Source organism: Erpetoichthys calabaricus, chromosome 16, assembly GCF_900747795.2.
Source record: "Erpetoichthys calabaricus chromosome 16, fErpCal1.3, whole genome shotgun sequence".
NCBI lineage: Eukaryota > Metazoa > Chordata > Cladistia > Polypteriformes > Polypteridae > Erpetoichthys > Erpetoichthys calabaricus.
The window spans coordinates 80,022,602-80,037,877 of NC_041409.2; the positions used below are offsets into that span (position 1 = coordinate 80,022,602).

General features: G+C 43.9%; 1 protein-coding gene across 4 annotated transcripts in view; it reads left to right on the forward strand.

The window, feature by feature from the left end:
• Positions 1-15,276, forward strand: part of mdga2a (MAM domain containing glycosylphosphatidylinositol anchor 2a) — a 379,952-nt gene that overhangs the window by 323,403 nt on the left and 41,273 nt on the right. For 2 of the 4 annotated variants that reach the window (XM_028821618.2, XM_028821619.2), the window contains exons 11-14: positions 4,017-4,194; positions 6,406-6,423; positions 13,768-13,788; positions 13,959-14,114. In XM_028821618.2, coding sequence (XP_028677451.1) covers positions 4,017-4,194; positions 6,406-6,423; positions 13,768-13,788; positions 13,959-14,114 — 373 coding nt within the window. The remainder of the gene's footprint in view (positions 1-4,016; positions 4,195-6,405; positions 6,424-13,767; positions 13,789-13,958; positions 14,115-15,276) is intronic. The other 2 variants (XM_028821620.2, XM_028821621.2) reach the window with 1 other exon arrangement.

Genomic DNA, 15,276 nt, shown 5'->3' on the forward strand with positions numbered 1-15,276 from the left:
AAGTATACAATCTAAAAATAAAACACTCCTTTTTTTGCAAAAAGTAATGGCCACTCATTATAATTATGAAATACAATCCTTTTGTGTATTGTAACAGTAGAGGGCACTAGAGCTCCCTTGAACCCTCAGGTACCACGCCAAACACCAGGTAAATGTACAATTATTATTCTTTTTATTACAATAATGTGCACTAAGCACCCTCCACTCCACACTACTCATGAACACTATACAATTCTCACTCCTCCTCTCCCAGACACTTAGATAGATAGATAGATAGATAGACAGATAGATAGATAGATAGATAGATAGATAGATAGATAGATAGATAGATAGATAGATAGATAGATAGATAGATAGATAGATAGATAGATAGATAGATAGATAGCTAGATAGATAGATAGATAGATAGATAGATAGATAGATAGATAGATAGATAGATAGATAGATAGATACTTTATTAATCCCAATGGGAAATTCACATTCTTCAGCAGCAGCATACTGATACAATAAATAATATTAAATTAAAGAATGATAACAATGCAGGTGAAAAACAGACAATAACTATGTATAATGTTAAATGTTAACGTTTACCCCCCGGATAGAATTAAAGAGTTGCATAGTTTGGGGGAGGAACGATCTCCTCAATCTGTCAGTGGAGCAGGACGGTGACAGCAGTCTGTCGCTGAAGCTGCTCTTCTGTCTGGAGATGATCCTATTAAGTGGATGCAGTGGATTCTCCATAATTGATAGGAGCCTGCTGAGCGCCCTTCGCTCTGCCACAGATGTTAAACTGTCCAGCTCCATGCCAACAATAGAGCTTGCCTTCCTCACCAGTTCGTCCAGACGTGAGGCGTCTTTCCTCTTAATGCTGCCTCCCCAGCGCACCACTGCGTAGAAGAGGGCGCTCGCCACAACTGTCTGATAGAACATCTGCAGCATCTTATTATTATTGAAGGACTTAGCCACCCTTCCTCCCAGCTCAGCTCAGTGTTCTGGTCTCCCAAAGTCCTTTATATAGTCCATGACCCGAAAGCGTTTCTCTCTTCTGTCCATGTGACCGTGAACACTTCCGGGTCAGATAAAAGCTCCTTTCTTCGACCCGGAAGCATGTCGTTTCTCCTGTTCATGTGACCAGGACGTACTTCCAGGTTATAGGGTACATAGCACTCCCCAAGCCTCCCTACAGCGGCTCCTGGTGGTCCCGATGGTATCCAGCAGGGCTGTGTATACAAACTTCAAGGTCCATAGGGCCCAGCCGGAATTCAGAGAACCTCCATGCTGTTGGGAAGGCTCCACCTGGCGGCCTGGAGGTGTGAGCCGGAATATTTAGCCGGCCATCCATCACAGTATATTAAAACAAATTTACTCCTACTACGTTTTCTACTACCATTACTAGCACTATTACTCTACTCTAAATCAACAGTACTGGGCTGTATAGTGAATATAAATGTTTATTTTTATCTGACCCTCACAGACCCCCTGGAACCCCTCCATTGACCCCTGGAAGTCTATGGACCTCACGTTCAGAACCCCTGATTTAGTGGATCAACCTGGCATAGGTTTATAGCATCTTTATTGCCATGTTGTGTACAGAGTACAGTGAAGATCTTACTTGCATCTGTTAATGAAGAAACAACCACAACACTATTCTTCATACTTTGATGAAGGGTGCCCATTAATGATTGTGCCATTGGTGTCCTTTATGCTTGAAGATGACTTGCAGTTACAGTACATGAGCTGCCTTACTGAAGTTAGACTGCCCTGCGTTGGCCAGGCCAATGCTGCTTTATAGGATTTAGAGTGCCCAATATTTAGTGGGCCATCTGGGCATAGGTTTATAGCATCTTTATTGCCATGTTGTGTACAAAGTGCAGTGAAGATCTTACTTGCATCTGTTAAAGAAGAAACAACCACAGCACTATTCTTCATACTTTGATGAAGGGTGCCCATTAATGATTGTGCCATTGGTGTCCTTTATGCTTGAAGATGACTTGCAGTTACAGTACATGAGCTGCCTAACTGAAGTTCGACTGCCCTGCGTTGGCCAGGCCAATGCTGCTTTATAGGATTTTGAGTGCCCAATATTTAGTGGGCCATCTGGGCATAGGTTTATAGCATCTTTATTGCCTTGTTGTGTACAGAGTGTAGTGAAGATCTTACTTGCATCTGTTAAAGAAGAAACAACCACAACACTATTCTTCATACTTTGATGAGGGGTGCCCATTAATGATTGTGCCATTGGTGTCCTTTATGCTTGAAGATGACTTGCAGTTACAGTACATGAGCTGCCTTACTGAAGTTCGACTGCCCTGCGTTGGCCAGGCCAATGCTGCTTTTTTGATTTTATAGTGCCCTCACAGTCACCATGGTATGGGTTTATACACATATACAGAGTAGAGTGAAATTCCTACTTATTATACTTGTGCTAGTAAAGATGCAACTTATCACTATTTGAGAATGCTGTGATTAATGGTGCCCTATGATGATTGTACCAATGTTGTCCATTAAGGTTTAGATGACTTGAAGTTACAGTGCCTGTGCTGCTCTACTGAGGTTAGAGAGCCGTATATTTAGTGGGTCGTCTGGGTTAAGGTTTACAGGGTCTTTGTCATCACAAGTGTGGAGTATCAAACTAAAAGAAGTGGCAGGTCAGGGTGTGGTCTGTAGATGGGTGCAGAATTGACTAAGACACAGGAAGCAGAGGGTGATGGTGCGAGGAACCTCATCAGAATTGGCCGATGTTAAGAGTGGTGTTCCCCAGGGGTCAGTTCTGGGGCTGCTGCTATTTTTAATATATATAAATGATTTAGATAGAAATATAAGTAACAAGCTGGTTAAGTTTGCAGATGATACCAAGATAGGTGGATTAGCAGATAATTTGGAATCCGTTATATCATTACAGAAGGACTTGGACAGCATACAGGCTTGGGCAGATTTGTGAAAGATGAAATTTAATGTCAGTAAATGTAAAGTATTACACATAGGAAGTAAAAATGTGAGGTTTGAATATACAATGGGCGGTCTGAAAATAGAGAGTCCTCCTTATGAGAAGGATTTAGAAGTTGCAGTGGACTCAACACTATCAACTGCTAGACAGTGTTCAGAAGCCATTAAGGAGGCTGACAGAATGTCAGGTTATATAGCGCCCTGATGCGTGGAGTACAAGTCACAGGAGGTTCTGCTCAGGCTTTATAACACACTGATGAGGCCTCATCTGGAGTCCTGTGTGCAGTTTTGGTGTTCAGGCTACAAAAAGGACATAACAGCGCTAGAAAGAGTCCAGAGAAGAGCGACTAGGCTGACTCCAGGGCTATAGGGGTTGAGTTATAAGGAAAAATGAAAAGAGCTGAGCCTTTATAGTTTAAGCAAAAGAAGATTAGGAGGAGACCTGATTGAAGTGTTTAAAATTATGAAGGGAATTAGTCCAGTGGTTCGAGACGGTGACTTTAAACTGAGTTCATCAAGAACACTGGGACACAGTTGGAAACTTGTTAAGGGTAAATTTCACACAAACATTACAAAGTTTTTCTTTACACAAAAGAACGATAGACACTTGGAATAAAAGACCAAATAGTGTGGTAGACAGTAAGACTTTAGGGGACTTTCAAAACTCGATGTTATTTTAGAAGAATTAAGTGGAGACAACAGGCGAGCTTTGTTGGTCTGAATGGCCTGTTCTCGTCGAGATTCTTCTAGTGTTCTAATGTTCTAATGTACAGTGAAAGTCTTACTTGCATATACTGATGAATATTCAACATGTCACCACTCTCCGCTGCCATGATAAAGGCTGCCCTTTGATGACTTTGCCAGTGTTGTCCTTAATGGTTTCGGGTGCCTTCCAGTTATACTATTACTGATGTCAGACCATGCCAATGTTTAGATGTCATCTGGTTTAACTGTGCTGCTTTTGCTGTACCTCTATCATTTTTTATCACTGTAGTGAGTGTCTGTGTCTCTTTGTGCACAAATGAAAGATGACCATCTCTGTGACCAGAATGTCTCCCTTTCTCTTGTAGATCAGCCACCAGCGTTGGTGGGAACAGGAGATCCCAGTCAATCATGTCATTCAGAAAGAGGAGCTACTCCAGTACAACCTGTCCGAACTGATAAGGCCTGAGACCTACGAGGTGCGTCTGACTCCCATTACCAGACTGGGCGAGGGAGACTCCACAATCCGGATCATCAAGTACAGTGGTGAGCAACGTGGTTGTCATTAGTAGGCCTGTCTAAATCAGCCAATTGGGTGGGGGGGGGAGGGTAAATGGTAATGAATTGTTGCCTTTCACACCCGTCCATCACAGAAGGTTCTCCCAGTGGCACTGAAATGTGTGTTTTTAGTTTGGAAGCTACACACTCGGCTAACCTTAGCCTGCCCCTTGGAAATATTTGTCTGTGGGCAGCACAGCTGACGTACCACAACACAAAGTAAAGTTATAGGGCTGAACAAGTCAGGTGTGTGTCTAGGAGCCTCATTACTGAAGGTGAACCACCAGTCACTTCAGGGAAACATAGTGGGAGCTGGGGAAAGGACCCGAAAGGACTTGCTGGCAGTCAGGGGCTGAGCTGAACGCCGTCACAAAAGGACTCAGTGGGAGTGAGTGAGTGGATCAAAGGGGGCAGTCCTTAGGGACACACATGGACTTATGGACATATTGAGGGGTCAATGACTAAATGGAGAGGGATATGCTGAAGGCCACTGACTGGGCTGAGGGAACGTCTAGGGACTTGCTGGGATTCCGGGGCTGAAGAGAGACGGTTCACAATGGAGGTCGGTGACTGGAATAAGAGAGCACTTAGTGACAAACTGGCATTCAGGAAAAGTCCTTTGGTGCACCGGGGATCACAGACTGGGTTGGAACACAAGAATACACTAGGTGTCAGGAGCTGAACATGGAGGATTACCTGGAAATGTAGTCGGGATCCGGTTAGTGACTCACTATATAGAAGACTCACAAAGAGAAAGCCAGTGATTGAACAGGGCAGGACTTTGGGACACACTGGGGGCTGACCAAGGAAAGTCCTTTGTGAAAGACTGGAAGTCAGTGATGGGGCTAAGAAAGTGCTTAGTGAGACACTGCAAGTTAGGGGTTGTATGGAAAAAGGCAAAGAGAAGCACCCTGAGAGTCAGAATCTGAACAATTAACGGGGGAACACTAACAAACTGGGAGAACATGCAGAGTAGTTGGAGGGGATCACCGACTGCACTGGTGGACATGGAAAAAAATTGGATAAGTTGGCAGGGGGTCCAGGCACACACTAGGAGTTAAATTAGAGGAAAAGTTGGAAAAAGGATGAGCCTTTAATGACATATTGGTGGCTGATCAGGGAAAATAATTTACAAATATTCCTGAGGCCAGAAATTGGACTAAGATGGGGTTTGGAGACGCACTGCGAGATAGGGGTCGTACTGAAAAGGGAACAGAAGCACCCGGAAAATGAGAGTGAACAGTAAACGTGCACACTAACAAACTGCCAGTCAAGCTGAATATGATTAGTAGTTGGGGGGGATGACCGACTGAACTGGTAAAGGATATGCAGGGGGTCAGATCAGGGAATGAAATGGAAGAGTCCTCAGTAGAGACACAGGCTGAACTAGAAGAATCTTTAGGGATACGCTGAGAGCCTGGGGCAGAACTAGAAGGGTGGCATTCTGCATGACTGAAAAAACACTTAGAGACCCACTAGGATTTACCAACACAATGGCGGTCAATAGGTGAGCTGGGAGAAGGCTCAGAAACAGTGGGAGTTAGGTTAGGTAGGTGAGGTATGGCCTTAAGAAAAACTCTGGGGGTCAAGGGTAGAACGTAAAAAGGGCAGAACCAGTGAGTGAACCATAAAAGTGTTCAGAGGTATACTGGGAGTCAGGGGTTGAACTGAAGCAGGGCATAAGGACACAATGGGGGGTTCACTGTTTGAGCCGGGCAAGTCCTTAGGGACTATAAACTCTCAGCAATGCATTGGGAGTTATGGCTGAACTGGCAGATACATGGGGGCAGAACTAATAGAGGATTTGTGAACTCAGATTGGTCTGCCGAGACTTAGGGTGCCTGAACTGGGATGTGGCTCACGCATACACAGAGACTTAGTGGTTGAACTGGGAAGGGGCACAGGGACCCACTCTGGCAGTTCCTAGCTAAATTCGAAACACTCTCTCTGGGGTGGTGGGCAACTGTACCGTACCAAAGAGGCGGCAGGGTCACAGACGTTTTGTTTGAAACATCAGAATGCACTCACAGCTTCACACCTCCGTTTCAGTAATATACCACAGGAAAGAGAGCCGTGACTTTTAAGTACATTAAAAGCATTTTTTTTCTTTTGTAGATTTATGTGATTTTTTTTTTTAGTATTGCTTATGTGTTGTGCAATTTTGATTTTCATTTGGTTTTCTCTTTTTCTCTAACAAAGGAGTCAGAAGATTACCAGGTAATGATTTTTTTTATTTTCATATACTGTTTTATCCTTTTCAGTCTCTTTGTTTGATTTTTTATCAATGTTTCTTGGAAAAGTGAGCTGGGAGTGCATTGGAGGCCGTGTCCCTGTCGGAGGTCTGGGGTGGCATAGCTGGGCTGCCAGGGTTGTCCTGTAGGCCCCCTGGGATGGCAATGCCGAGACTGGGTATCAGTGCCTTCAACCGCACGAGTGCCGAAAAGCAATCTGATGCCAATGTAGGCACCACAGTTAGCGACTGAACAATTTGGGCGCCTGGCACACAACTCCTAAACAGTCATGTTGGTTGATTTTGAAACTGTAGACTTAGATGATAAGCCATGATCAAGGACAATACCTCGGCGGCTGCTGACCTTCAGTTTTTGTGGGTTGATGGATATCATCTGTTTTTCATGGTTGGCGTACCCTGTTGATTAAAACTCCAAACTAAGATGCGTCCTTGACAGGATGCCAGTTATCTCAGGGTGTATTTAAACACACCCATATCTACAAATACCCAGTGACAGGTTAGAGTCACCAAGTGTACTATGGGAGAACAATCAGAGGAACACACAGAGACCATGTAGACCACTTAGAGACTGCACCCCAGCCAGAACTGAACTAGAGTCTGTTATGACTGGGTGTCTTAAAGAACATACTGTACATCCCAAAAACACTTTCAAAATTGCCCACTAGGGAGTGTGGCAGACGGCCAGTTCCTTGTCTGGTGTCTGTTTGTGTTGGGTTTGGGGACCTAGAGTGCCCCCTTCAGGACACAAATCGAGAGCAGTACACAGGTTTATTTTGTGGGAAATGCTTCCAGAATCGTTTCCCACCTGCACAACACAGTACAAGAAGCACAGTTATAAAGTACTGAGCCACACACTCAGCAGCCCTTTGTCTCTATCTTCTTTATCTCTCTCCACCTCCTCTTTTCTCCAGCAAGCTTCATCTCCTTCCTCCCGACTCTGGCTCCTGGAGCAGTGGCAACTGGCTCCTTTTATGTAATCCCCAGGAGTACTTCCAGTGTCCCATTGGATTGGTCTGGAAGCACTTTTGGGTAAAGTGGATGCCCCATGACGTAGGGCTCAGGAGTCCCTGCAGTACTGCCTGGCAATACCTCCGGGACCCAACAGGGCTGCGCCACCAAACTCTGTGGTGCTGTAGCTGCCGCCTAGCGATCCAGAGATCACATGTTCTCCCCTGGTCCTTCCACTTCAGAGCTATCCTGGCCAGGCAAGGGGGCTGGTTATCCACCACAGGGGTAAATTTAAAATCAAAACCCTGGCTAGATATAAAGGCACACACAGGGACTTCATAAAATACAAAGTTGATTTTCACAAAATGCTCAACTTCAGAGAGCACAAACAGATAAAGGAGTTGCCAGGCAAGGCAGTCCCAGGTGAAGAAAGTCCCAAAACTGTATGCAAAGCGAAGTCAAAAGAAAAAAACAGAAACACAGCACAGGCTCAAAATATCCAAAAAATCACAAAGCCCAGAAAGAACTCACCACTCCAAGCACATTCAAAATGAACCGCCAGGAACTGTGGGAAACCGTCCAAATTTATAAAGAGGAGGGCAGTTCTGGTGGTGGTTGACAGGTGGCTTCACCTCTTTGGGTGGCACACACACAGCACATGGAACATAACACAGACAATGAAAACACAGCAGATGAACAAAAGTAGCATTAACATAAATAAGTGGCTCAATAATAAAAAAGGGACACAACACATGGAGGAACCCTGGCTTGAAACATAACAGAGTCCAAGTGTTGCGTGTCTCCTGAATTATTTTTTAAGGTTCACAGAACCAGAAAATCTGAGGACAGTGAGCTCAATGTACAGTGGAGCTGAATTAAATGCACTATACAGACATGCCATTGATTTTTGCTGCCTAAAGTTCCTTAGTGTTCCCTTGTGGACAGCCTTGATTGTCAATGTCACTGTTATGGGACAGTCCCCATCTTCTGTACAGATGATTAATGCCGAACACCCATCAGGTAAGAAAAGCAAAAAAAAAAACTAGCATATGTAATGGCGTCAAGCTCTGATCGCGACTGGCCTCTGGCTGGTTAGCAGTGGCAGCATTTCAACTTATGTTACATCGTGTCACGTCATGGGTAGGCACTTACTCTTTGAGCCTGTTCACCTGAAACTAAAGAGACAGGGCAGCATGACTACGCAGATCTTTTCAAAAAAACAAATATGTATCATAGGTTTAGCTTTCTGAGCAGCAGATGTTGAAATTGTTAAATCTAAAATTATAACTTGGAGACAAGCACGGGTCAATCGATCGATTGGATGACACAGGAATCAAAAGGCATGAGGCCTAAAACCCACTAAGGTGGGACTTTTCTTTGCTTAGTGAGAGCGAGTCTTTAGACAGGGAACATCTGCAGCTACTCATCCATAAATAAGATGGCATCTACCACATCACTGATTGATGCCTGCACACCGGGGACCAACTAAGGGCAGAAAGGATGCTCGATGCTAACTACGGATGACGTCCTCAAGGATGAGATTAAAACAACATCAAATATATCCTTAGCACGACAAAATGATTTTAAACAGCTGAAGACTGTGACCAACATTGGCTTGTAAAAAGGAAAACGGATGATAGTAAAGACAGAAAAAGGTGATTAGAAGAAGAAAAAGATAGCGGTAGGGCTCAATCTGTAAATTGTTGGACCTTTTGACCTTTCAGTGTAGTATTCACACCTTCTGTTTGATCAACCCTGAGTGTGCACTCCGGTTTTTTGCTTGGTCACTGCTGAACCTGACTTGACTGTTATCACTTCTGCTCCTTGGTCTTCTCACCTTGCCTCCATGTCTGTTTAATTTTAAGATGTACAACCAGAGTGGAGAGCTCTCCCAAAATTCTCTGTGTTTCAGACCAGGAACCCAGTCTGTGGCACTGACGGCCAAGCACCCCCTCCTCAGTCACACACCAGTGACCTTTAGGGTACAAAGATGTAATGATACACTGTGGAGAGCTGTAGGGGGGCTACAATCCCACAAAAAGTTACAAAATGTAAACCTTCAAGTGTGTGACATCAGACTGACACTTTCTCTACAAGCACATGAAGACAGTTATGGTGTGTCAGGTAGACATATCATTCCAATAGAGGGCTTTCACAGTAATGCTACAAAGTGAAGATGGGACATTTAGAAAATCCTAACAAAGTGAAATTTTGAAGACATTAGAAATAATAATTGATGCCGAAGTGCCTGTTTTCACAAATACACCTTTTCTTATGAACTTACAGTGGATTTTGAAAGTATTCAGACCCCTTCACTTTCTTCACACTTTATTGTGCTGTTGATTTAATTTTAAATGGATACCTCTGCCTTGTTTCCCGTCAATCTACTCTCAGTAACCCATAAACGTCTTTCAGAATGATTTCTAAATGTACTAAGAATCAAAAACTGAAATCTCTCATTCATATAAGCATTCAAAAGCGTAATTCTTTACTTTGTTACAAGTTCCTTTGGCATCAGTTCCAGCTTCGAGTCTCTGTGGGTACAAACCTGGATTTAGGCAGTTGATCCCCTTCTTCCTGACAGATCCTTTCAAGCTCTGCTAGGTTGGATGGGAAGTCTATAAACTACCAGTGTCAGGTCCCTCCACAAATGTTCTATGGGGTGTAAGTCTGGGCTTTGGCAGGACCACTCGAGGACACTCAGAGGCTTGTCTCGAAGCCACTCCAGTGTTGTCTTGGCAGTATGGTTCAGGTGCAAAAAGGTGAACCATCGTCCCAATCTTGGATTTACATTTTTTTTTTATTTGGCGACTTACAACATTTATGATCCAATTGGTTACATTTCTTTTGGTTTTCCTATTGGAGCACAGGCAGGTCAAGTGACTTGGTTATGGTCACACAGTGGTGTCCGTAGTAGGAATTGAAACCACAACCTCAGAGCTTGAAGTCCAAGGCCTTAACCACTACACCACATTGCCAGACAATCTGAGGACACATGCACTCTCAAGGATCAATGATCTTTTATTATCATCCCAAAATCCATATGCAGAAACAGAATTCAGTACTCAGGTCCCGGTAATTAAACTCTGGAGCAGGTTTGCAAGGACCTCTCTGTATTTGGCCGCATTCATCCTTCTCTCAGTGCTGACCAGTCTCCTTGTCCATACCACTAAGAAGCACCACCATAGCATGATGCTGCCACCACCATGCTTCACCATATGGATGGTGATATGCAGGTGAGGAGCAGTGCCTGATCTTCACCAGACATTGTGCTTGCAGCTCTGCCCGAAGAGTTCAGTTTCTGTCTCATTACACCAGAGACTGTTTCTCCTCATGCTCTCAGAGTCCTTTAAACTATCATATGTCTTTTACTCAAGAGTCACTTCCATGTAGCCCCTCTACTATAAACACCTGATTGATGGAATGCTACTGAGATGGTTGTCCTTCTAACAGGTTCTCCAGGCTCATCAGAGAATGTAAGAAGCCCTGTTAGAGTGATCATTGGGTTCTTGGTCACCTCTCTGATTGAAGGCCCTTCATACCTGGTTACTCAGTTTGACCAGACTGCCAACTCTAGGAACATTCCTGGTGATTCCAAATTTCTTCCATTTCAAAGTTATTGAGGTCACTGTGCTCCTGGGAACATTTAAAGCTTTAGAAATGGTTTTACCCCCTTGCCCAAATTTATGTCTCACTTGAATTTAATAGCAGAGGTCTACAGAGAAGAGAGTTCCTTGGACTTCATGCAGTGTCAATTGTGGGAGCTTCAATACATAAGTGTGTGCCTTTCTAAATGACATTCAATCAATTCAGTTGGCCACAGGTGGACTACAATCAAGTTCTAGAAGCATCTCAAGGAGAATTAGAGCAAACAGGATGGACCTGAGCACAATTTGGAGTGCCACAGCATAGGGTCTGAATACTCCTAGGAATGAGAGATTTCAGGTTTTGATTTTTAATAGATTTCCAAACTTTTCTGAAAACGTATTTAGTGAGTTAGTGAGTGTAGACCGCTGGACAAAAATGGCAAATGTATCTAGTCAGTCAGTCATTTTCCAACCCGCTATATCCTAACACAGGGTCATGGGGGTCTGCTGGAGCCAATCCCAGCCAACACAGGGACCAAGACAGGAACAAATCCTGGGCAGGGCGCCAGCCCACCGCAGCAAATTTATCCATTTTAAATTAAATGTACTATAAGAAGAATACAGACGATGACAAAGGGTCTGGGGCACCTTAATTGACAAAAAGTTGGCCCGCCGTTCCCAATTTTTGGTAGCCGACACAAGCTGTGATTGGCTAATTCTTAGTAGCCGACTGAGCCGTCATTGGCCAATTCTTGGTAGCCAAAACGGGTTGTGACTGGTCAATTCTTGGAATGATTGGTCCAAGCTTTCAATTCTTGGTAGAATCTTGGTAGCAAAAAGCGATCTAATTGGTTCTTGCTACTAAGAATTATCTCGACTCACAGCTGCTCGGAGGCACCACCCAAGCAGTTGTGTCAGCGTCGTACCCTAACCCGATTTCTTTTTCTTTGGTTATATTCTTGAATAAAAGCCCACTTGTTTCGTTATACATGTACCTTTTGTGAAAGTGTTTAATATTAGGACTTCAGTCTTCACACATTATACACTTCATGTCAAAATTTTGTTTCTATTTTAGGCATTTGTTCAACATTTCTTGCATTTCTCACATTTCCTGTCATCCTACACTTACACAGATCGTTGTAGACACGGAACACACATGAAATGCATGTGTTCCAAATAACTATATATTATTTACCCTCTACAACTCCAGGTACCTCACACCCAGATCAACAAGACTTGAGTTTTTTTGTGTGAAGGAATTTAAGGTGGGCCGGGATTATGAGTTTTTTCATAAGCTTCAGGGATTCTAGAGTTAACGGCAAACCGTGTATACTGAATTGGCGCAAAAGGAGCAAAAAAACGAGCGTTAGGCGCAAGATTGTTGAGACTTCCTTCTAATAGGTCGAGTCTGTTCAAGATGGCTACTCTTCCAATAATGATGGTTTCTGGGAGAAGGAGGCGGGTTCAGGTGGAGTGACCTTGGAAGTGACGTCATGATTGGCGGCACATCTATCGTCCTTTCTTCAGAGGGTAGAGGAGAAGAGAAAAGTGTTATTGCCTCGCGACCTCGCGTGTTCTGGGGTAGTAATATAGTTGACTAAGCCCTTAAGTTGTTCCCTAATCGCACGCGTGTGACAGTACAACATAATAAAGTGTGCTGAAAGTGAAGATATCTGAATACTTGAAGCACCTACTGTATGTTTGTATAAATGCTGATGCTTCTTTGTTGGGCTCCCTAGATCTCACTTTTGACTGGATGGATAAGAGTTGAATTTCACAAACCAAATAGTGTTACCCCAGAGCAGCTAGCTGCAAAACAACAATGTCTCCCTCTTTGATGCTTTCTACACTAAGCCCCAGCTGTCACTCCATCACATTTTCGGTCAGTTAGGGCCCATTCTGTTGTGGGTACAAACACAATTCTGTCATTTTGACATCAATCTGGATGATTTTACTTGTCAGGAGTTGCCCGCACGCTTCCAACATGCTATGTCTGCCCAAACTTGTCTGAATTGACTGTGCGTGTGCTGCAAGTGACACAAAAAACGTCATGTGACGCCCAAACACGACCGTAGACTTGAAAATGCATGTGTGCAGACGTGTGTAATTCCTGTCAGCTGATGTCTTCTGAGGACACACAGCAGATTATATTGTCTTATGTCTTACAAAGGCGTTTATTTGGTGAAACCCTTCATCATTAGGATGCCAAAAAAAAAAAAACCCTCAGGAAATGGGGTTTTAAAATAATTCACAGTCATTTATGGGATTGGCCCTCGTGAAAGAACACACAACACATGGATGATCCAAAGAAGGTTTAACCCAGAGTCTGCCCTGTTAAGTTCTGTCCAGATGTACTTATCCCTGCCCCGTCCAGCTCTGCCTTTTGGTGAATTCATTGAGGATTTTCTTTCCCATTCTCTTTGCGATGGCCTCTTGCACTGGAGTTCACATACAGAAGGAATAACCTCAGAGCGGCCAAGATCACCAGTCAGGCCAGCTCTGCACATTGCCGGCAAGTGCCTTTAGTTGAAGTACGCCAGTCCTCACCCCACCAATGTGTGTGTGTGAGTGAGTGTGCCGCTCGGGGGCACAAGCAGGAGATTTCATATATCGAATCCTAGCCTGGAAATTTAAGTCAGAAAGAGCCTGTGATTATGCTGAGCAGTGGCCCTCGGGTTAACGCTCTACCTGCTTACTTTAATTGTCCAATTTAAATGGTAATCAGTGGCGTCTTATGCAAACTGACCTTTCCCTTTCTTTTCTCTTCTCTTACAGCTCCAATAAATCCACACTTGCGTAAGTATCCCATTTTTGTCTTCCTGCTTTATTGTGTGCAGTTTATATCTCACCTACTTTAATATGTCTGGTCTATGCAGAGTCTATTTGGAGTGGACTGAGTTGCCCCTGTCGGTCATTTTAAAGTGAGTCGAGTGAAGAATGGCTGTTTGTCCTTTTTTCTCTCACAGGTGAATTCATCTGCAGTTTTGAAGAAGCTCCAATCTGCAGTTTTTCTCAAGACAAGACCGACAACTTTGACTGGCTAAAACAAAGCGCAGCAACCCGGGACACCAAGTACACGCCAAACACGGGGCCCAATGCCGACAGGACTGGCTCAAGAGATGGTATGTGAGGGAATAGCAACGGTGTGGGGCTGTGACTGGCAGAAGGGCACTTGGTTGACTTGAGTTGATGCGGGGTCAGCTAAACATACTGGCATTGCTGTTTGGGGCTTTGTCAATTAGTAATTAAGATGGACATTTTTGATTCTCAGGTGGCATGGTGGCACAGTGGTAGAACTGCTGCCTCACAGTAAGGAAACCTGGATTCTCGTCCCATGTCCTGCCTGCATGGAGTTTGTATGTTCTCCCCAAGTGTGTGTGGGTTTCCTCTCGGTGCTCCAGGTTTCCTCCCAGAGTCCAAAGACATGCAGGTTAGGTGGACAAGTGACACTGCATTGGCCCTGGTATGGGGGTATGGGGCGGCATATGTGTGTGTGTGTGTGTGTGAGTTCACACTGTGGTGGACTGGTGCCCCATCCAAGGTTTATTCCTGCCTTGTGCTCTTATGATTGCTGGGATAGGCTCTGCCTCCAAAACCCTGGTCTGGATTAAGTAGATTATTAAACCTGTTATAAATGGCTGTTTTTTAGCTTTTATTGTCTTTTGACACTCTGTTTATATGTTCTATATAAATAAATGTTATTAGGCATAATGATAAGTTGATTATAATGTAGGTAATGGCAAGGTTTATATACACAGTAAAAGTACAGAGAACAGTGTGTAGTGTAGATTTTCATAAAGAAGTGCCAGTAGACTGGGTTCCAGTAAAAATAATTGGACTCTTTTCTCATATTTTACTAAGACTGCTCAACAGGACTATAATGACAAAGTAATAGCAAACATTCACAGATCCCTACGAGCTAAATATGCAGCATTTACTTAACTACACTTAATTAAAAGTGCAACCATCAGTTTTTGAATGAGTTTAGTCAAATGTAGTACCAAAGGAACACAGGGTCCCTGGCAGTAAATAGTCCTGAACAAGGCATCGATCCATCAAAGGGCCCACTTAGGGACACACCTTACTGGTAAAACGCAGAGCTAAACATGAATGTGGTGACAGTCCATCACTCGAGGACACGGCAGTTCAGAGTGACCCATTAAATACAAGACACTACACAGTAACATTGGGATGAGAGAGGAAGATCAGAGTATGCAGAGAAAACCCACAACGACACGGAGAGAACTTGCCAACCCCACACAGGCAGTGACCAGAACGGGAATG